A 23,935-nucleotide genomic window follows, 5' to 3' on the forward strand; every position below is an offset into this window, starting at 1 on the left:
CGCTGGTGTTAATTTTCCAAAAGTTGCTAGATTCCGGAAAGGTTCTACCAGATTGGAAAGTAGCAAATGTAAGCCCTCTATTCAAGAAGGGAGGGAGGCAGAAAGTAGGAAACTGTATGCCAGTGAGCTTGATGTCTGTCGTGGCGAAGATATTAGAATCGATCATTAAGGAGGTGATAGTTGGGGCTTAGAGCTCAAGGCAATCGGGAAGAGTCAGCATGGTCTTGTGAAAGGAAAATCACATTTAACTGATTTATTGGAGTTTTTTGAAGGAGTAACAAGCGCAGTGGATATAGGGGAGCTTGTAGACGTACTGTACTTAGATTTCCAAAAGGCATTTGATCAGGTGCCGCATCAAAGATTATTATGGAAAATAAAAGCGAACGGTGTAGGGGGTAACATATCAACATGGCAGAAAGCAGAAAGTATGCATAAATGGGTATTTTTCAGATTAGCAAGATATGACAAGTGGAGTCCCACAGGGGCCTGTACTGGGGTATCAACTTTTTAGGATTTACACCAATGACTTAGATGAGGAGAGTGAAGACATGGTAGCTAAATTTGCAGATGGTGCAAAGATAGGTAAGAAAGTATGTTGTGAAGAGGACATGAGGTTACAGATGGATATAGGTAGGTTGAGTGAGTGGGCAAAGACCTGGCAAATGGAGTTTAATGTGGGAAAATGTGAAATTGTTCACTTTGGCAGAAAGAACAAAAAAACAAAGTATTACTTAAATGGAGAACGGCTGTATAGTCCTGAGGTGCAGGGGGACATAGGTGTTCTAGTACATGAGTCACAGACAATTAGTAAGCACTAGCAGCAAGTAATTAAGAAGGTTAATGGAATGCTATCCTTTATTATGACAGGGATTGAACATAAAAGTAAGGATGTTATGCTTCAGTTATACAGGGTATTGGTGAGACCACACCTCGAATACTGTGTACAGTGTTGGTCTCCTTATCTAAGGAAGGATGTAAACACATTGGAGGCGGTTCAAAGGAGGTTTACTAGATTGATAACTGGAATGAGTGGGTTGTCTTATGAGGAAAGGTTAGGCAGACTGGGCTTGTTTCCACTGGAGTTTAGAAGAGTGAGGGTGATTTGGTTGAAGTATACTGAATGGTCTGGAAAAAGTAGATGCGAAAAAGGATGTTTCCTCTTGTGGGTGAGTCCAGAACTATAGGGCACTGTTTTAAAATTAGGGGTCACCCTTTTAGGACAGAGATGAGGAGAAATTTTTTCTCTCAGAGGGTTGCACGACTTTGGAATTCTCTACCTCAGAAGGCAGTGGAGGCGGGGTCATTGAATATTTTTAAGGCAGAGGTGGATTCTTGTTAGGCAAGGGAATCGAAGGTTATTGGGGTTAGATGGCAATGTGGAAATCGAAACACAAGAAGATCAGCCTTGATCTTATTGAATGGCAGAGCAGGCTCGAGGGGCCGAATGGTCTACTCCTGTTCCTGTTTCTTGCGTTCTTATGTTCTTAAGATTAGCCTGGTGTTCTCATACCTTGGTTAAAGCACAAAGTTTGTATCAATGTAAGATGAAAAAAACACTGCTCATTTAATGTAAAGTTTAAATGACATTGCCTGCAAATGACTTCTAGCATTTTGAAGGTTAATACTCTTATATCATACAAATGGATATACTGAATATTTCAACACAAGGTTATCATGGGTCTGAAGTGTAACTGCTGCTTTTCACGCAAGCCCTGCTCAAAAACTTCTCTGCAGTTCATTGTGATGTCACCTCCCTCTCTCAACAACAGCTCCAAATCAGATACCACACTCTCTTAGTAGCTCCTAAATCCTAACCAATGGCAAAGAAGAAAAATTACAACTATGGAAAGATGAAAATTGATGGACATTCACAACAGATACAATAAGCACAGACTGGAGTTATATTCCACCAAATGCCACAAACAAGTGGTATAAATTATAGAAGGGGCTTTACTCCACATCAGAGAAAGATTGGGATTGATATGAGAGTTATCCTGCCACTTTCTTGTCAATTTTGCATGAAGAATCATGTTCCACTGATGCAGGAGCAGCAATACAAGGATAATCTTCAATTCCTTTCCCCTCTGAGAATTGGCAAGACCAGCGAGACTTAAAGAGCAGGACCTCTCCTCCAGGAATCAATGAGAGAAATGGGGCATAAAGCACGGTGAGAGAGAGTGGGACCTTCCTTCTAAGAATTGGCAAAACCAGCAGGGCTTAAAGCACAGCGAGAGAAGGTGGGACTTTCCTTCTCTTCTGAGAATCGGTAAGATGAGTAAGGCTATCCTGTAACCAGTTTCCAGTCAGAACTCACATTTGGTAAGAAAAATCAGTCTGACATCACAGTTGGAAGGAGGTAGGTGATTAACAGATGCGTGTTTCCTATTTATCTTAACTGGGGAATTTCAATCGGGGAAAGTTATTGAAATAAGTATTGAAATAATAAGGATATAAGCACACACAGGAATAGAGACTTTAATTAAAATTTAATTGGTAAAATAACTAAGCAATTAAAATGCTATAAACATGGCAGGGCAGGCGATGTGTTGCAGCTGCAGAGTGTGGGGCTCTCGTGGACATCAGTGTGATCCAAAGCAAATACGTTTGCTGTGAGTGCCTGCAACTCGAGGAGCTTCAGCTCAGAATAATTGAGCTGGAGGCGAAGCGGTGGACACTGCAATGCATCAGGGAGGGGGAAAGTTACCTGGACACTTTGTTCCAGGAGGCGATCACACTACTTAGGATAGTGTCGTCTGATTTGGTCCAGGAGGGAATGATTGCGAGTGAGGCAGGTATGGGAATCAAGTAGATAGATGTGGAGGCACTTAGCCTTTGCCAGTGTCCAACAGGTTCAAGGTCTTGCAGCCTGTATGGACAAAAATGGAGGCTACAGTGTGGATGAATGAACTGACCATGGCATTGTAGTACAGGAAGCTGTTCAAGTGAGGAGGAGTTAATAGGAATGTAGTGTTAGCAGGGGACAGTATAGTCAGGGAGATAGATACAGTTCTCTGCAGCCAAGAATGTGAGCCCAGAGGGCTATGTGTTGCCTGCCCAGTGCCAGGGTTCAGGACATCTGCTGTGGGCTGGAGAGGAATTTGTAGTGGGAGGGGTAGGATCCAGTGGTCATGGTCCACATAGGTACCAATGTCATTGATAGGATGAAGAAAGAAGTTCTGTTGAGAGAGTATGAGCAGCCAGAGGCTAATTTAAAAAACAGAACTCCAAAGGTAATAATCTCTGGATTATGACCTGACCCACAAGCAAATTGGCATAGAGTAAGTAAAGTTAGAGAGTTGAATGCCTGGCTGAAAGATTGGTGTGGGAAAAACGGGTTTCAATCCATGGGGCATTTGCACTAGCACTGGGGAAAGTGGGAGCTCTACTGTTGGGATGGTTATCACATGAACTGTGCTGGGACCAGTGTTCTGTTGAATCATAGAACCAGGGTGATGGAGAAGGCTTTAAACTAAATAGTGGGGGCAAGGGACCAAGTGAGGGAAGATGTGATGAGTTAAAGGAAGAGGACAAAGCAAGACAGCAAGGTAGCAATAAAAGTAATTATAATTAGAACATGGCAGGAAAGGACAGAGTTTACAAACTTAAGAGTGTGCTAGCAGATAAGGCTAGAGATTGCAAAAATATTAAAAGGACAGAACTAAAGGCTCTGTATCTGAGTATGTGTAGCATTCATAACAAAATGGATAAATTGTCAGCTCAAATACAAATAAATATGTATGATCTGATAGCCATTACAGAGACATGGCTGCAAGATGATAAAGGATATTCAAGGATATGCGACCTTTCAGAAGGACTTAGGAAAAGGTGGAGGGGTAGCTTTGTTAATTAAGGATGACATTAGCGCAGTAGAGAGATGAAATTAATTCTAAAGATCAAGATGTAGGGTCAGTTTGGGTAGAGAAAAGAAATAACAAAGGTAAGAAGTCACTTGTGAGAGTAGTTTATTGGCCCTAACAGTAACCACACTGTAGGACAGGGTATACAGGAAGAAATAATGTGTGCTTTTGAGAAAGATATGGTGATAATCATGGGTGATTTTAATCTACATATAGATTGGCAAAGTAGCCTGTAAGATGAGTTAATACTATTTTTGTGTCAGTTTCTTAGAGCAGCAAGTTCTAGAACCAACCAGAGAGCAGACTATTCTAAATCTGGTAATGTGCAATGAGACAGGGTTGATTAATGATCTCATAGTAAGAGTACTAGGTAGCAGTGATCATAAGATGATTGAATTTTGCATTCAGTTTGAAGGAGAGAAGAGTTTGTCTAAAACTAGTGTTTTAAACTTAAGTAAGAGCAATTATGAAAATATGAAGACAGAGCTTGCTAAAGCGAACTAGGAAATTAGGTTATGGGGCAGGTCAATAGAGATACAGTGGCAGATATTGAAGGAGATGTTTCATAACACTGAGCAAAGATACATTCCAGTGAGAAAGAAAGACTCTAGGAGAAGAACACACCATCCATGGCTAACTAAGGAAGTTAATGATCGTATCAAATTGAAAGGAAAAGTATACAATTTCATGAAGATTTGTGGCAGGTTAGAATATCAGACAGAATATAAAAAATAGCAAAGGAAGAATAAAAACAGAATGAGGGAGAAAATGGAGTGTGAGAGAAAGCTAGCTGGAAATATAAAAACAAATAATAAGAGATTATACAGGTATTTAAAAAGAACTAAAGTGAGTGTTGCACCTCTAGAGAGTGAGTGGAAATTACTAACAGAAAATAAGAAAATGGCTGATGAATTGAACAGATATTTTGCATTTCACTGTAGAGGATATAAATAACACCCCAGAAATAATTGTAAAACAAGAGGTGAAAGGGAAGGAGGAACTTAATACTATTACAATCACCAGGGAAAGGGTATAAAGAAAATTATTAGAGCTAAAATGTGACAAGTCTCCAGGTCCTATTGGACTTCATCCTGGGCTCTTTAAAGGAATGGCTACTGAGACGTAGATGCATTGTTTTCAATCTTCCAAAATTCCCTTGATTCTGGAAAGGTCCCATCAGATTGGAAAATAGCAAATGTAGCTCCTCTATTCAAGAAAGGAGGGAGACAGAAAGCAGGAAACTATAGGCCAGTTAGCTTAGCATCTGTCATAGGGAAATATTAGAACCTATTATTAAGGAAGTTATAGTAGGGCACTTAGAAAATCGCAATGCAATCAGGCAGAGCCAACATTGTCTTGTGAAGGGGAAATAGTGTTTGATTAATTTATTAGAGTTCTTTGAGGACGTAAGAATGTGGATAAGGTGAACTGTAGATGTGGTATACTTAGATTTCCAAAAGGCATTTCAAAAGTGCCACATCAAAAGTTACCACACAAAATAAGAGTGCATGGTGCAGTGGGTAACATACTAGCATGGATATAGGAGGGTTAGCTAACAGAAAACGCAGAGCAGGCATAAATGGGTCATTTTCGGATTGGCAAGATGTAACAAGTGGAGTGCCATAGGGATCAGTGCTAAGGCTTCAACTATTTACGGTCAACATCAAATTTATTGATGACACAAAGATAGGTAGGAAAGTAAGTTGTGAAGAGGACATAAGGAGTCTGCAAAGGGACATAGGTTAAGTGAGTGGGCAAAAATTTGGCAGATGGAGTAAAATGTGGGAAAACGTGAACTTGTCCACTTTGGCAAGAAGAATAGAAAAGCAGCATATTATTTAAATGTAGAGAGATTGCAGACCTCTGAAGAACAGAAGGCTTTGGGTGTCCTGGGACATGAATCACAAAAAGTTAGTATGCAGGTACAGCAAGTGATTGGGAAGGTAAATGGAATGCTGTTGTTTATTGCAAGGGGAATGAAATATAAAATTAGGGAAGTTTTACTGCAATTGTTCAAGGTATTGGTGAGACATCTAGAGCACCGTGCACAATTTTGGTCTTCTTACTTATGAAAGAACATAATGCATTAGAAGCAGTTCAGAGAAGGTTCACTCAACTGATTCGACTGATTCCTGGGGTGAAGAGGTTAACCTTTGAGGAATGTTTGGACATTTGGACCTGTATCAATTGGAGTTTAGAAGAATGAGAGGTGATCTTATTGAAACATATAATATCCTGAGAGGTCTCGACAGGGCAGATCCTTAGAGGATGTGGGAGGGACTAGAACTAGGCGACACAGTTTAAAAATAAGGCATCCTTCATTCATGGTGGAGATGAGGAGAAATGTTTTCTCTCAGAGGATCATGAGTCTTTGGAATTCTCTTCCCAGAGAGCGGTGGAGGCCAGGTCATTGAATATTTTTCAGGCAGAGGTAGCTAGATTCTTGACTAACAAGGGAGTCAGAGGGTGTAGGGGATCGGCAAGAAAGTGAAGTTGAGGCCACAATCAGATCAACCATGTTCTTATCAAATGATGGAGTAGGCTTGAGGGGCCGAATGGCCAACTCCTGCTCTAATTCATGGGCAGAATTTTCTGTTTGACATGCGGGGGGCGGGCCCTGCACGTCCGCGTGTAAAATAACGCGCGGTGACTCTGGGTGAGTGTACCGATGTCAACACGTGCCATTGTGAAATCTCGCTGGGTAGGTGTGCGATGAAGTCCGACGCGCGCCCGCCATTAATAGGCCACTTAAGGCCCTTTAGTGTTCAATCAATGCCAATTTTTCAGTGCCTGTGCAATCTTCAGGTTGGCGCACAGACGCAACGGGCAGACGGGTAGGAGACATTTGACAAGAGGGCTCAGTGGGGTCATGAATCTGCTCTGTGAAGTATTTATTGTTGAAAGTTTTTCAAACTTGCCTGTGTGATCTGCAGTACTTCAGAACACATCCCAGCTGCTTTTGCTGGACTCTTAACCTTCAGGTCAGCACTCTGCAGTGAGGAATCTTTTCCGGGCCTGCAGGTTTCAGGAAGTCTTCCTTTAGCCTGGATATGGGAGTTGATCTGTCCACTGGAGGCGGCTCCTCTGAGGAGGAAGGGAGGGCTAGAAGAGGGAGGAGGAGGCCAGGGGAGCAACCTTTTGGAGGACAGGCGCAGGCACAAGTTGCACAGAGTCAAGTGGTTTTACAAGGCGGAAGGGGCCACAGAAGACTCTACTATCCTGCTGCCAGGATATACAGGTGGTGAAGCAGTTACCTCAATATGTCTGAGGTGCAGTGCCGAAGGAGCTCTGTGTGTCAAGGGAGACAGTCAACTATATCTGTCGGATGATTGGGCCTGAGACTAACACACCCCATGCCAGTGGCTCAGAAGGTCACAGCTGCCCTCAACTTCTTTGCCTCTGGCTCTTTCCAGGGCTTGATGGGTGATCTTTGCGGTGTCTCCCAATCAGCTGTCTACACTTGTGTTGAGCAGGTCACAGATGCTCTGTTCAGGTATGCAGTGATCTTCATCCACTTCCACTGGGACCAGGCATGCCAAACACAGCGAGCCAGAGGCTTCGCGGCCATTGCTGGCTTCCCCCATGTCCAGGGTACTATAGACTGTACGCATATGGCCATCAAGGCGCCAGCAGATGAGCCCGGTGCCTTAGTCAGCAGGAAGGGCTTCCACTCCATGAATGTGCAGATAGTGTGTGATCACAAGATACTGATTTTACAAGTCTGTGCAAGGTACACAGGCAGCTCCCACGGTGCCTACATCCTCAGACACTCCCAGATGCCGGGGCTCTTCAGTGCTCTGGCCCGGCTTGATGGATGGCTGCTGGGTGAACAAGGGCTAGAAGGTGGCTCATGATGCCTCTCCGCCATCTAAGAACAGAAGCTGAGCAGCGGTACAATAGGAGCCATGCCTCCACAAGGGCTGTAGTGGAGAGAGCCATTGGTCTTCTCAAGATGCGCTTCCGATGCCTGGATTGCTCAGGGGGCACACCCAAGTACCATCGTGTCTCAGTGATGGTGGTTGCATGCATCCTGACTAGGACATGCCCTAGAGTTCTGAGTCTGCACCTTGGTGCAGGTCTTCCAGGTTGCCCTCAAACCAGTCATGTGGGCCTCAGATCAACTTATGCTGCGGGAGGAAACTCATCTCATCATGACCCACTCAGGCTGACCTCAGCATGGCACTATCTGCTTGCCCACCCAACAAAGGAAATATGCCATCAATGATTCAATGCAGTCACGACACTGAAACTTGGAAGGGGGGAACCACAGAGTGTAAGGCTACCTGCTGGGATAAATGCCCAATGCCAACAAGGTACTCAGCCTGCCAGAGCGCAACAAATCTTTTGAAGCACTTGCAGCACTGGAGCCAGGTGCGCCGCACCACATCACTGGAGTTCACCACCTCTGCCACCTCCACCCAGGCATGTTTCGTTATGTGGGGTTCCTCCTGCTCCAATCTTGGGGGACCAACACCTCCCACCATGCTGCCAGCTCCTCAAGGAGGGCAGCAAGGCAGTCATCAGAAAAACGAGGGTCGTACTGGCCCGCTGCTGGCCTAGCCTCCAGCCTGGCCTGCTCACCTGAACCCCTCTGCTGTGGCCTAGCAGTGGCCATTGTGAACAGCCTACAAAAGACGGCCAGGTCGCCTTTTCAACAGACTGCAGGGTCACCCATTGGACCAGGCGGTCTGTGCACGCCCGCTGCCGCCTGCACACTCCCGCTATCTTCAGGAGTCGGGAAATACACTGGGCGGGCCTTAACTGGCCCGCCAGCGTAAAATGGTGGCACGGACCCGATCACGGGCAGCAATCGGGTCTGCACCCGCTCCCGCTCTGCCCCCCCACCAGACAGCAAATTCTGCCCCATATGTTCGTATGTTCATATGTATCTTTTTATTTTCATCTTTAAAGTTTATTACTCACTACTGTTATGGTTCTTTAGCAAAACAAAAAGCAAATCAACTTGCATTTATATAATGGGGGCAAAGTTTGACTGCTGCCCAAAACCACTCAGGAACAAAAACTTCTTGCTGCCTGCTAATTTACATGACAGTAATGTGAAATCTAGTGCCAAGTACACTGGTGAATGGCTGCACACTTCAACAGGGAGTCCATTGCAAGACTAGCACCATTTAAAGCTAGCCTGCAGTAATTAAAGTTAGTTTGCATCTCTTAAAGGTGAGCTGCATTCTGGCTGGAACCAGTGCTGGAATGGCTGGGGAAGAGAGTTTGATTTGCAAGAAGCCATTGATCATACACATGCAAGAAGTCATTTAGCATTACAGCACAGAAGGAAGCTATATGATGGCCCATGTTGAGCAGAATTACTCCCTGAAGGCTCTGGGTGAAGATGGTTTCCTCCTGAGACCCCCTCCTCCTTCCTTTGAGCAGCTCTTCCTGTGTCATCACTGCTCATTCTCCCTGTCATATTGCAGGCCAAGGGGGATAGATCAAGTATTATGGGTGGGTCTCTGATAATTCAACCATGGCCTGAATTTTCGCTTCCGGATTGGGAGCGCAGATTTGGGTCAATTCCTGGATCCGCAAACCCAGCCAAGGAAAATGTGCTTCAGAAGTTTGGCTTTTCATTCAAGGGGGTGTGGGTGAAAATGGGACTCATGGTGAGCAACCCTGGAAAGATTTTGGAGGCTGCCCTCACGCAGAGACTGGTTGAGAGAAACACCAGCCTCAGTGCTCTGGCACTTGGTTGAAGTTATAAAAAAAAACATATAAAAACAAAAAACAGCCCTCAACCCTGACACCCCCTCAACCCCCATACACTCCCATGCCACCTCATCCATGCCACATTGTGCCCCCCCCACACCCATGGGCTCCTCATATCCTCCATGCCAACATATACACTTACAACCATCACCCTTTGTTCTTAGAGCCTCCATGCCAATTCACCCAGTGCCCACCATGGGCAGACCTCAGGACCCATGCTGACATTAAATATAACTCTTGATGTCTTTACATAAATTCACTAATTTAAAAACAACACTCTTATCAAAAACCTCACTGTGATGATGATAGGTTGTGAAATCAGCTTTGCAGCATTAATCCTTTAATGCTAACCTTCAGGCTTATCTCAACAGAGTGAAATAGCAAGCACTGATTTTTTTTTATAACTGCAGTTTCTTTTTCAAGTATTTAAAGGGCAGGAAATGTGAATCCCTTGACAGCTTGATAGTTCCAATGAGCTTCACAATTCCAATGAACTTACACATTCATGTCAGCTTTTAACAATTGCAAAGGGCACCATAACTCTACAAAAGATGTCACAGGACCATATCTTAAAGGAAACCCTACGCGTTTAAATAATTTTGCTAACTTTAGACTTTGTCCTATCAGGCCTAAAGTGCACAAGTAGTATTTTGGACATGCCACTAGCCAAAATCAGATCAGCTAGCTGTACTTTAATATATGCAGTTGCCTCCATGAATCTTGGATCCGATATTTAGAACTTGCCCTCATCTCCCCCTGCCACCCCGTGAAAATGGATTTGGAGACAGGACTTTAAGATCTGAGTTTCCACAACCATTTTCACAACAATGGAGAGCCTCTCTGCCTGTTTGAAAATTCAGACCCAACTGTTAATTCGTCAGAGATAAAAACAAAAAAACTGCGGATGCTGGAAATCCAAAACAAAAACAGAATTACCTGGAAAAACTCAGCAGGTCTGGCAGCATCGGCGGAGAAGAAAAGAGTTGAGAGTTGACGTTTCGAAACGTCAACTCTTTTCTTCTCCGCCGATGCTGCCAGACCTGCTGAGTTTTTCCAGGTAATTCTGTTTTTGTTAATTCTTCATGCACAATGAGCACGGGTAGTAAATATTGACTGTTTATCCAAACAGTTAGGCATCACAAAGAATGCCAATCTAGTTCTCATCTAATGATCACAAACATACACTTTCTATCAAGGGATTGTCGGACAATAATCAGAATGGGAACCTACTGAGTTATTAACTACTATAATCCAGGATGACTCCACAATATTCAGGTCCATTGTTAACTCTTCAGATACTGAAGCAGTCTGTAGCACACTGAAGCACACACAGAAAGACCCATAACATGTTTGTTTACAGAATGCATTATTACATATGTCTGTTTCCTACCCACTACCGCATGTGCCAGCAGTCACTTGAGATACTTAATTAAACAATGCCCTTTGCCTATGTGTCTTAACAATATATTTAACATATCATTAACACTAACCATCTCTTCTTGACATTCAATGGCATTACCATCAATAAATACCCCATCATCATCATTGACCAGAAACATAACTGGACAAACTATATAAATATTGCAGCAACTCACCAAGGTCCTTCGACAACATATTTCAAACCCGTGACTGCTACCATCTAGAAGGACAAGAGCACCAGATGCATGGGAACACCACCACCTGGAAGTTCCCCTCCAAGCCACACACCATTCTCACTTGGAAATATATCACCCTTCCTTCACTGTTGTTGAATCAAAATCCTGGAACTTCCTCCTCAACAGCACTGTGGGTGTACCTATACCACATGAACTGCAGTGGTTCAAGAAGGCAACGCACCACCACCTTCTCAAGAGCAGTTAGGTATGGGCAATAAATGCTGGCCAAGCCAGTGATGTTCACATCCTATGAATGAATAGATAAAAAGAAAGAGCACATCAGAGGCTGGGAATTCTGCAGCAAGTAACTCACCCACTAACTCGTCAAAGCCTGTCCACCATCTACAAGGCACAAGTCAGGAGTGTGATGGAATATTCTCCACTTGCCTGGATAGAATACTCTTCACTTGCACTCAAGAAGCTCAACAGCATCCAGGACAAAGTAACTCAGGTGACTGAAACCCTATCCACCAACGTGGACTGGGAGCAAACCTAGAGATCAGGGCATTGGGTTGGCAGGCCGACCCATTCCCGGCTGCGGAGCTCATCCTGGAGGCAGGTGGACAATGGCAGCAGCTCTCTGCCAGAGGATCAATAATCATCAATTAAGGACATAACGAGGATAACGGGAGCACACAGATCTTCCCAGAATCAGAGCGGACTTCCACTGAATGCCGAGCCCTGCAGCTCCTTGGGAGTAGCCAGTTATTAGAGCTGCAGGGTCTGTGCTCCAATGGCAGAGCCATGGGTGGGTACGGACACTCTCTAAACTCCAAAAAGTCCTCTGGAAGGATTTCACCTCCCATTCCAATGGGCTTACCAGCTTCGTCCTTCTTAATTTTTGAAATTCTAGGTGCTTCTGAGAGTGCCTTCATTTTGAAGCAACCTCACACTTTTCTTGCTGCTTGAGCAAGAGAGGCTGCTGGCCAAAAAAAGCTCTGGGCTCTCTGATTGGGCTGGCAGCTTCAGGAACCTGCCCACTGTCCTGAACTGAATGGCGGATGCTGAGGCAGACAGTTAGGTGGCTGCCTCCTGAATGTTTGCTCCAGATTGTGGGGTCGGGACTAGAAATAGTCTTGACACCTAAAATAAACAATCGCCAGAACATTCTACCCAGCGACAGCAGTGTGTACCATCTCTAAGATGCACTGCAGCAATTCATCCAGGCTCCTTCAACAGCACCGTGCAAACAAGCAACCTCTACCACCTGGAAGAACAAGGACAACAGGCACATGGGAACATTACTAGGTGCAAGTACCCCTCCAAGCCACACACCATCCTGACTTAGAACCATGTCACTGTTTCCAGGGCTGCTGGGTCACAATTCTGGAACACACAGCCTAACAGCACTGTAGGTGTACCTACACCAGATGGACTGCAGTGGTTCAAGAAGACAGTTCACCACCGCCTCAAGGGAAATTAGGAATGGGTAATAAATGTTGGCTTAGCCAGTGTTGCTTACATCCCATAAACGAATAAACAAAATGGAATTTTGATATCAATTGCAGCAGCACTAACCAAGTTCAGCTATCTGAGCTGAGACCAGGTTTTTAAACCTGAGAGTATTATGCCTGATATAATACAATCACTCATCCTACAGTATTGATCATGTTCTTCCCTGGAGAACTCTCTGGATCAAAGTCGCAGTGTTCCAGTACATAAACCAAAGCAGCAGTGAAAAAGAGGGCTGTCAACTGAGCTCTAGATCTACTTACAAACTTCTGGATAGCTGCTGCACTGTTCTCATTGAACTGATAAAAAGAACTATTTAGAATCTAGTTGCAATAGAAATCATAATTTCATCAATGTCTCCCACATAATATCACTGACAAATTATCAAAGTATAATTAAACCCGATGAGATCCATTAGGTTTAGATAGCATAATGACGATAAGAATATAAGAAATAGGAATATGAGAAGACCATATGGCCCATCGAACCTGCTTGCCATTCAGTTTGATCATGGCTGATCTTGGACTTCAGCTCCATTCTTCTCTTAGTTGTCCAAGTCTCTGAAGCACATTGAGCACAGGGATCACTGTTGCTAGGTAAACCATGACCTTAGAGTCGGTTTGAGATCCTGGTCTTCAGAGACTCTTTTCCTCAGTCGGCTGAAAACTGAGCTGGAACATTAGGGCTGTGATGAATTTTGTCAGCCTTCATCGAGAGGAAGCTCCCAAGATACAGAAAATGGTCCATCTTTTCCAGGGTCTTGCTATTGCTCTTAATTGATGGGGCGGTGTTTTTCTATGGAAGCTGGTTGGAAGAGGACCTTAGTTTCTTAGTTTAGTAAAAGGCCCATTTCCTCCTATGCTTTAGAGAAGGAGTCAACAGTAGCCTTGAGCATAGTTTCTGAGTGGAAACAAACACAAGCATCATCTCCATACAGAAGCCTTATGACCAATATCCCTTAATCCTTCAGAGACTGTATATCAGTTTTAAATATAATCAATGATGGTGCATCCACAAGCCTCTGTGTAGAGACTTCCAAAGATTTAGAACCCTTTTGTGCAGAAATTTCTCTTCATCTCAATCCTAAATGATTGGCCTGTTATCCTGAAACTGTGCCCGCTTGTTCTAGATTGCCCAGCCAGGGGAAACAGTAGCTGGGATTTTCCACTCACATTCACGGTGGCCATCATGGCGGGCGGGGGAGAAAAAATTCAGGAGGAGGGACAGAAATCGGTTTCACACTGGCATGAAATCACAGCAGGATCATGGGATGGTTTCTGTCATTGCGAATTGCGATTTCCACTGGAGGCTGGCGTGGAACCAATTTGTATTCCGCTAATAGGGCATTGGGGGGTTGAAGTTGGGGGGAGGGGGGGTGAAGCTGTTGAGGGGGCTAAGTTTGGGGGGAGTGAAGGTTTTGGGGGGGTGAAGTTAGAGGGCATGAAGTTGGTGGAGGGCGAATGTATTGTGGGTGAAGTTTGTGGGGGGCAAATGTGTTGGGGTGAGGTTGGGGAGGGTGAAGGTGTACAAAGCGGGCAAGATGTACAGAGGAGGAAGGTGTACGGGGGAGAAGGTGTAAGTGGGGCGGAAGGTGTACAGAAGGGGGAATATTTAAGGGGGAGGAAGGTGTGGAGGGGGGATGGTGTACGGAGGGGAGAAGGTGTACGTGGGGAAAAGGTGTAAGTGGGGCGGAAGGTGCACAGAAGGGAGAAGGTTTAAGGGGGGAGGAAGGTGTAAAGGGGTGGAAGATGTACGGAGGGGGGAAGGTGTACGGAAGGGGGGAAGGGGAACAGAGGGGGGAAGGTGTAAGGGGAGAATGTGTAAGTGGGGCAGAAGGTGTACAGAAGGGGGAATATTTACGGGGGGAGGAATGTGTGGAGGGGGAATGGTGTACGGAGGGGGGATGGTGTATGGAGGGGGGGAAGGTGTAAGAAGGTGTACAGAAAGGAGAAGATTTAAGGGGGGAGGAAGATGTAAAGGGGAGGAAGATGTACAGAGGGAGGAAGGTGCATAGGGTCGGGGAAAGTGTAAGGGGGCGTGCTTGGAATGTCCGTGAATGTGTAAAGGAAGGGTCTGTGGAGTCAATGTGAGCCTCCTGGGGAGCGGACTCAGAGTGGGCATGGTGGGATGGAATGGTGAGAGTGAAAGGGGATCAGAGGAGACCGGTAGGGTAGGAAGGTGAGGGTACGTCGGTACCAGTAGAAGGGACGGTGGGGGTCGTTAGTGAGAACATGGAGGCAAACATGGACCCTGCAGTTGGGAAGGAGGAGGTCGGGGAGATTAATGTGGATGGGGGTGGGATTTTCACAAAGATAGGGCACATGCACATTCACCTGGACATTCCTGAAGGAGAAGGGTTCGGGCTGTGGGGTAGTGGTGGGGAGGTGGAATATGACACTGGGGGGTCCACTGTGATGGGGGAGAGGACATGGGTGATTGGGGGAGGGGGAGGTACAGAGGATCTTATCAGAAACTTAACGCCATTTCGCACAAATCGAAAGCGAGCGGAGCCTCGTGTTGGATAGGCACGGGTGCTGCATAGGAGTGCTATCAGTGGGCGGGCAGAGATGCAGGTCAGTTCAGATGGACTACTGAAAGAGAACCCCAGCAGGCAGCATTGAAAATGCTCAAGACATTAAGATGAATGCGATGGAGAGAGCTTTCACAAGGCTCTGAAAGCCCCTGCCACACACACACACACACACACACACACACTTTTCTCCTTTCAGAATCACTCCTGGTCCAGCTGCATGCAGCAGAACTGTGAGTGAGGGGGATGCATGGGGAGGGCTTGTTAAACCAGTGAATGAAGCTGAAAGACACCATTACATATTATTCAGTGATAATGATTATATTTTCAGATTATAAAGTGACAAATGAGTTCACCTGTGCAACCACGTATGATCAAAATTTCTTGACTTTTCTAGGCCTACCACTTCTTCTAGGTGCTGCCCTGACATCCACAGCAAAGGTGAAGACAGGCCGCGCAGTAGTTGGCCCTGTTGCCTCTTTGACTTTGGCGTGCATCCTCTGGAGAATGAGGCTTTCCTTTGGCTGACTTTCTGTGGACCTGCTGCTCTCTCTGCAGTGACAGAGGATGAGGTTGAGGAGGTCACAGGTAAAGGGGACTCAAAGGGAGCAGACAGTCTCTGATCATGAGACTATAAGACGTGGGAGCAGAAGTGGGCCATTTGGCCCACCGAGTCTGCTCTGCCATTCAATGAGATCATGGCTGACCTGATAATCCTCAACTCCACTTTCCTGCCTTTTCCCCATACCCCTTGATTCCCTTCCTGATAAGATTGAGATTCTGAGATTCCTGAGTGGATGATCTGGGGTGTCCAGCTACCGCTTCTCCTCCCTTCGGGTGCCCAAGGACCCCAGCTGAATCCTTGAGAGGAAGGAGCATCTGGAGGGATGTTGAACTGCCCCGTTTCCGTCTTGCATTGCCACTGTAGGAACTCACCCATGGCTACTGCGATTGAGTGGAGGTCTGCACACATCTCCGCGCTCTGATGCACCACTGTCTCCATGGCATCTGCTATCCTCCCCATGGAGACCTCCATGCGTGCACATGTGGGCACTACTTCACCAGAAAGTAGATAGATGCACTCCTCTGACTTACGTGCCATTCTGTTGAGGGTTTCCAACAGCTCTTCATGATGTTCCCCTGTTTTCTGCTGACTCTCCACAATGACTTGGAAGGCCGAATCCAAAGGCTTGTCACTTGAGTCCAAACTCACAGATGTCTCTTCCCCAGGCAGTCCTCTGAGTGCCAGGCAGTTCAGCTGAATCTGCCTCCTCCTGCTGCGGACACATGCCTGTGCAGTGACCACCAGATTATGAACCCAAGCCTGCTCTAGACCTAGGTCCCACTGAGGTCTGTGTCTCTCTGTGCTGGTGGAGGGTGTGAATAAGTGCTGTGACGGGTCTTCCAGGCTGTTTATTTCCAACTCTTCAATGAAGAGGTGTCCTCTTGGCTGGAGATGAGGACCTGGATGGAGCTGAGGGACTGGCTGGCTGGCTGAGGGCGTCAGTTGCTAGGCACAGACCCCTGTGAACCAAAGCAGAGATAACTAATGCATAGCAGCAGAGTCAAAACCAGGAGAGAGCACCCACAGTTGCGTTGAGAGTGGAATGATCTGGTGCAGGGTCTTCACGTGGGTGTTCACCGCCAACCTCACCATCGCTGCGGGAATGGTTCACTTCCTCAACAGCCAATGTGATGGCATGCTCCTCAAAGTGCATGAGGGCCAAATATTGGCCACTCCACCTCCAACCTGAGACCTGTCCCTCCTAATGTGAGCCAGCTTCTTCTGCATGCAAACAAATGGAGAGAGTAGGATGCATCCCACGGCAGATGACAAGGATGCATGGAATGTTTCTCTGGTGAGCAGAGCCATGGACGAGATGAGGATGTGAGCTCCAGAGGATATGAACCTGATGGCGATGTGAGGGTGTTTCTGAGAGTTAGTAGTGTTGTCCCTTGAGGTGTGAGATCCCTGTGGATGTGTGATGGGTTTGGAAGTGGTATTGAGAGTGATGAAGTGGTTGACGTACCCTGGCGGAATGGATGAAATCATTCATCCTCTTCCTGCACTGGATGGCTGACCTCCTCTGTGTCTGTTGGCGCTGGCGGCCACTGCTGCTGCCTCCCAGGCCGGATTGATTACTCTGGTGGACCTCCTGCAGCCAGAGCGGGTTTAGAGGACATCACAGCAGACCTCAGTGGCATCCAAAAGATGCTCCAGTGAGGTGTTGTTACATTTGGAGGCTGCTGTCATCCTGTCTTTCGAGGCCGTCTGTCACCTGGAACAGTCCTGATCTGTAGACATGAAGTAGTCTGTGCTCTGATGTGCTTTAAATATGGAGCCTGGAGAGCTGAGTGATGGTGTGGTGGGCAAATCCAAGGCTGCCCGCCAGCGATCTGACATGTTCCTCGTGCATGCATTATTAATGAGGCGGGAAGCAGATACGGCGCAAAACCCGCCATGCCGGCCACAGCACTTAGTGCAATTCAGAGAAAATTCTGCCTAATGTCTCAGTATCTACCCTTTCAACCTCTTCATAATCTTCAATGTTTTCAATGCGATCATCTCTCATTCTTTTAAATTCCAGGGAATATAAGCTCAATTTACTCAGCCTCTCATCATAAGACAACCCTCTCATCTCAGGGACCAATCTGGTGAGCCTTTGTTGTACTACCTCTAATGCAAGTATATCCTTCCTTAAATATAGAAACCAAAATTGCACAGAATATTCTAGGTGTGGTCTCACCAAAGATTTTTTTTATTTTTCTACTCGATCCCCTTGCAATATTGGCCAACATGCCATTTGCTTTCCTAACTGCTTGCTGTACCTGCACATGCTAACACTTTAGATAAGATAAACAGAAGTGAGTTTAGGAGTCAAACAGAACTAGCTTCACAACTGTACGAGTTTCTCATTAAATCATGTTTAACAAAATCTTAACAGTGCTCTAAAAACATTGCTTTTACTAAATTTTATGAATAATATTGATTTGTATGCAAATGGAAAAGCCTGCTAGCACTTTCTGTCTCTACTTATATATGTTCTCTATTTACATATTTACATTTGTATATATTTATATGTTGTGACAAAATGACCAGAACAAATTTATGTAAACTCCTCTACTTTTTTCACACCAGCAAGTTCAACAACATTTAATTAATTATTTTACTTTCTGTCCATTAACAATTGTCACCTTGAGATTGATGCAAATTAGCAGCACAGAGGAATATTTACCATCTTAGTTTTGGTGCTTAGTTTTGGTGTAGTGGCCAGTGTAATTTCCTCTAAATGCAACAGAAGCAAGAGGAGAGAGCAGTCCAGATATTCAGAGCACATTGGACGCTGAACAAATAGCCCAGGCACCAAGTTTACTGCGCCAGTCAGTTAGTTGAGTTTGACAGAGTTACAATGAGGTTAAAACTCAGTAAGGAACACTGTGGCAGTTGTGCTAATTGGTCCATGAACATAGGAACAGCAGTAATTCATTCAAAACCTGGCTAATCTATATCTTTATCCTTTCAACTGAACTGGCTTCGTATCCTTTTAAAACCTTGTCTAGTATTATAATCTAAATTAGTCGAAAATTATTGACTAGTTAAAATAATTTTTTTGCTCCAAATGGTTGACTTCATAGTGCAGATCACACTACACAGGCAGTGTAGTGTCAAAAGCAATGAAAGATCACCAGTATCCCCAAATATTATTCCACAGGTCCTTCCAAAAAATAAGCCCCAGAAATCAGCCACTTTATCATTCCTTGAAAAGAAAACTCTCAATTTAGGTAGCGCCTTCTCAATGTGATGAATTGGGAGACTTCTCTAATTTAAAAAAAAACGTTATTGTCTATAAACAGAGTAAAAGGGGGCAATATTAAAATACTGCCCAAAAAGGGTGCTAGGTCACTGAAATGGCTGTTCCTCCCACCTGTTCATGCTGGAGGCCCAAGCCATTTTGAAACTGGCCCTCTTTGGCATTCTACTAGCAAGGCCTGGGTGCCCTGTTGCCACACAAGCAGGAGGACATGAAGATGATAGGTTCCCATGACAAGCTGTCTGATATGTTCTTCTGTTATAACTTGCTGTCTTGCACAGTGACTAGCCATATCAGTTTGAAGCATGTCTGACAGTTCATAGAATGTACATGGTAGGCTCACACAGCCTTAAGTAGATGAACTGTCACCTTAAGATACATCTTGAGAATATATGTCTAAAACCTCATGTGGCAACTACTTAATTCATACCTGTTTTTATGTGCTGTAAGCAAGAGATGGCGGCAAAAGGGCAAAGCAGTGGGCTGAATGAAATGGCTTATTTAAAGTTAAAAAAAAATCAGATATGGACTAGGAATAAATATTGCCACAACCTAAATGCACAGACCAGAAGAAGAATAGAATATGCTGGTAAAATTTAGAGGGCTTGGACATGGTTTTTTAAGAAAGATAAAAAGCGTTAGAAATGGTGGAGAAAATGAAACTGAGAGATGGAACCTGTGGAAATGAAAAAAAATGACCTGGAAAATAGAGATGTAAATAAAATGATTCTGAAACAGAAACAGAGGAGCTGGAATCGAGTTCACAAAATCTGCAATGAGGCTGAAATTAGTGTTTTGAATTAGTATTTGAAATTAGTATCATTATTTTAATATTAGAGTATTTGAATGGGGTATCAGCCAATATAAATAAACAACGCAAATTCTGGCTTTTCACCTGCAAAAAGGAGAGCAAACTGTATACAAGTCTATTACTTTACCTTCCTACATGCTTATTAAATTCTGCTTTTCTTTATTATTTTGCTTTTGTTCAAAGTCATTGCTGTAGTACAGGAAAAAATTGCACACATTTTCACCAGAAAAATCTAATGTATTCAAGTTATTATGTTGGATCAGTTATAGTCTTGCAAGGTGCAACAGAAATTGATTAGTTGGGACAACAGAAAATCCAGACATTTCATGAAGCATCTGCACTAACAGGTCCTGAGTACCTGTGGGTGCTGTCCTGATCTCACATCATAATGCACAGAAATTGCATTAGTGGTCTTCAGATTCTGCCAAATGCAGCATTTACCTGTTCTCCCTCGATCATTTACAGTACCTGCAGGATTTTACAGCTTGCCGCAAGATGTTTTCTTCATCATTCCCTCCATCACCACGCCCACCACCCCCCCACCCCCCACCACCACCCCCTCCCCAACAACCCGCCCTCAGCCCCCCAAGAGTATATTTCCTGTTGGACTCAGGAGTTGCCTAACTAAGAGTATGCTAATAAACTGACCATTCAAATTCTTGTAGGGTCTTCATTACTCCTCAGTAGATGCTAGAAAGGCCAATCCGCAGTAGTTCACTCTTCTTCGCAATTGCTGAGGATATTCAGGACCACTATAATCACGGCAGCCCTAGTGGGCAATGACAGCCCTTTTGGGCAATGCAACTTACATTACTAACCCTATTCATTACAATTTACCTTCACTTAAGATCACAAGAGTGTATATATAACAGAGCATAATATACAGGAATATAAAGAAAGCACTGTTAAAGAAATAGAAATTGATATACCTTCGTAATTAGGCTACATCTTGACCTTATTCTGTGTTTCGTAATGTTTCTGTCATGACAGCATCACCTCACTTTGCAAGACAATATACCTCAATAGAATGAGATGTTAAATAAGATGCTGCTGGAATTAAAAATGATATCTTTCTCTGAACTTACAGCTACACAACATTGTTCTTCATTAACCACCATTCATGAAGCCAACTTCACTGTCTCTGTGTAACCCCTTTTGCAGTTTGCAGCCAATAGTAAAATGACTATGGCATCTTCTATGAAAACAATAGTATCTCAACTAATCCTTTAATTTTCCAGCCTGTTTAGGTTATTGTTACCATCCCATCCCTGTTCTATTCTGGCTTGGAATGCCAAGTAGTCTAGTTGTTGAACGTTCTACAAGCATTCATTCAAGGTTTACCAGCTATGATGTGTACTCAAGGTTTCATTGATGCAAGAAACTATCTGCTCTAGTCCAGTTGACTAGCAAGCACACCCATCAGGGGAAGCTGAAGAATGGAATGTTTGAACTCTTCTTCAGGTTGAGAGTGCAAAGCTGTAGAGAACTGTCATTACTTGGTCACAAGGTGATTGCTCTCCTAAACTCAGTCAATTATTTATAAAGTGACCTTTTCTTGTCACTGTTTACTCAAAAGAATGGATGGACTGCTCAAGACCTTTCAAGAGGGAAGTAGTTTGACTGAATAATAACACACCCAAAATAATTATTTTCCTTTCTCTTTTAGCATACCTAGAGGACAGCTTTGTAAAATCAGGAGTCTTCAGCATTGGAGAACTTGTGCGAGTGTCACGAAGTAAGTATTATTTTGATTTAGGTTTCATCCTGGAGAACCAATTACCCATTATACAATATGCTGAAACTCTACTCTAGAAATTTCCAGGTACAAGCTGATTCAAGTAATACAGATTAGTATTTATGTTTTGTAATGTGATCAACTGTATTTATCACGTGTTTCAACTGAAGTTGAGATTGAAAATTTGTTAGGTAGAAATAGTAAATTTTTTCATAGGCAAGTCTGCTATTTATGAACTGAAACTTGTCATTATGTTTAACATAACTAAAAGTGCAAACAAAAAACTTATATAGAGTTGGGTTAGCATTGGGAATAAAATAGAATGCATATTTCCTATCTCTGAATCATTAGGAAAAAGTTCCATGGTGACACAAGTTAAATTACATATTCATTTTTATTGTTAACAGTAAAATTACACAGAAGCAAGAATAAATAAGCAGATATAACTATTACAGTACAGAATAAAAGAAGTTTCAAAATGCAGTTCTCTTCAGTAAGTTTTGACCATGAATCTAGTTTATGAGAAATAGTTTTGTTGAAGTTCTCATTAGTCTCCAATGCATTTTATCCTCATCATCTAGTTGGTAATCTTGTATGGTGAATCACCCATTCTTAATACAATGCATCAGATTGCCACCAACAGAGTGAGGACAAAAATCTAGCTCTTAGTGTCACAGTAAAATGAAACTGAAGAGGGGGGACATAGGCGTGCTATAGGTTATTTGCCTTTGCTACTTAAGCAGCACAAAGAAAGATAAAAAGAAATTAATTAAAGCTGTAAATGCTGCCTATTACTTCTTGCATTGGCAAACCAGAACCAAAAGGAATTTGAAGTTATAAATGCTTCGATAAACGAAACCTAGCTTAACAGGTTGTTATGGTCCCCTGAGAGACCGGTAACTTTTTAAAAGATATTTGAATTCCCAATGGATGACTTAAAGGTGTTACAAAGCCCATAGAGACAAAGAAAAGAAACTCAAACTTCCAGTTAATAGCTGAATGGATGACATGACAAGATTTCACGTTTTAAGATATTTATTGTAACGAGTTAAAATCACTATTGACGAAAGACTATTTTTGCAATCTATATTTTAAACTACGGAACAGAATTTTTAGAACACCAGGAACAGAATTTTTAGAACACCAAAAAAATACACTATCAGGTATACGTTAATCTGTTATTTAAGTGGACATTCAATTCTCCCAGCATCAGTTCAAAATGATTTTTAGCTCCTGAGGATTTATTTCCGATCTTTCTCTTTCTCAGCCTAGAAACTTTTAACCCCAGAACTGTCCTTCACAGAGAGAGTATTTCTGGAGACCCTTCCTCTAGTACAAGTTAAGTGAATCTTAACTCCTTATGAATTTGCTCACTTCAACCTGAGTGCAAGCTTCCACCCACATTCTGGCGCACTGAACCATTGAGACTTTCGGTCTCCAGCTACTCTCCCTTTCTCTCCCAGGCTTTGGCGGGCTAACTGTATCAGTGCATTTTCAGGGCTATACCTTGGAAACCTTCCCCCTCTCAAAGCTCATTCCCATGGCAACATGAATCACATGGGCCTTGTATCCAGGTAAAATGCTGAATAGCTATCTTTCAGAGCCGAATTCTCTTTCATCTTGGAACTAAATGGATCATTCAAAGGACAACTATTTACAACCCGACATTCTGAACACTTTTCTGGGTCTTTGGAGATTCACAGTTAATCTACTGTTAGAATATAGCTGCCTTCATCATTGTCTACAAGTGTGAGTACCTTGCACCTTCTTCCCAGTAAAACAATTTAATCTTTAACAGCCCATCTCCCGGACTTCTTGTCAGTCAGACATTAGCACAGGTCACATAACTCCCTTCACTTTACCCTCAGTTTAAAGACATAGTTCCAAATCATCATAATTTTGTAAACCTCAAAATTATACAAGATTGCAAGTTTTAAGACTTTAGTGTTGCAGACAAACTAAAAGCAACATTGATTAAACGTTACCTAGTAGGCAACTAATACTCTAAACTACAGAAAAGATAACCCTCATAATTTCTTAATGTTTTAACGCGACTGATAACACCACGTCACATACATTAGAGCGAGTCTCCACAGTCAACAGTCACTCTTACTTCCAATGTGTTCACATCTCCCTCCTTCACTGAGTCATAATGTTGACTGACTGTTGAAAGGTGCTTCCCTCAGTTTTTGTAGAATTTCCAAACTGACTATCAGAAGTAAAGCTCACTCCCATCATTTCTCCAGGGCAAATTTTCATGAGTCTTTAGCTTGCCACGAAATGCGTCTCTTTGATCAGAGACCATTCTCCCTCCCACACTCTGGTAGCTCACACAGGACACATAGCTTTCTCCACACAG

General features: G+C 43.7%; 1 protein-coding gene across 11 annotated transcripts in view; it reads left to right on the forward strand.

The window, feature by feature from the left end:
• The window catches only part of LOC121276844 (nuclear factor 1 B-type-like), a 399,145-nt gene that overhangs the window by 257,398 nt on the left and 117,812 nt on the right, over window positions 1–23,935 (forward strand). For all 11 annotated transcript variants that reach the window (XM_041185395.1, XM_041185390.1, XM_041185389.1 and 8 more), the window contains one exon: window positions 21,508–21,576. In XM_041185395.1, coding sequence (XP_041041329.1) covers window positions 21,508–21,576 — 69 coding nt within the window. The remainder of the gene's footprint in view (window positions 1–21,507; window positions 21,577–23,935) is intronic.

Source organism: Carcharodon carcharias, chromosome 4 (assembly GCF_017639515.1).
Source record: "Carcharodon carcharias isolate sCarCar2 chromosome 4, sCarCar2.pri, whole genome shotgun sequence".
NCBI lineage: Eukaryota > Metazoa > Chordata > Chondrichthyes > Lamniformes > Lamnidae > Carcharodon > Carcharodon carcharias.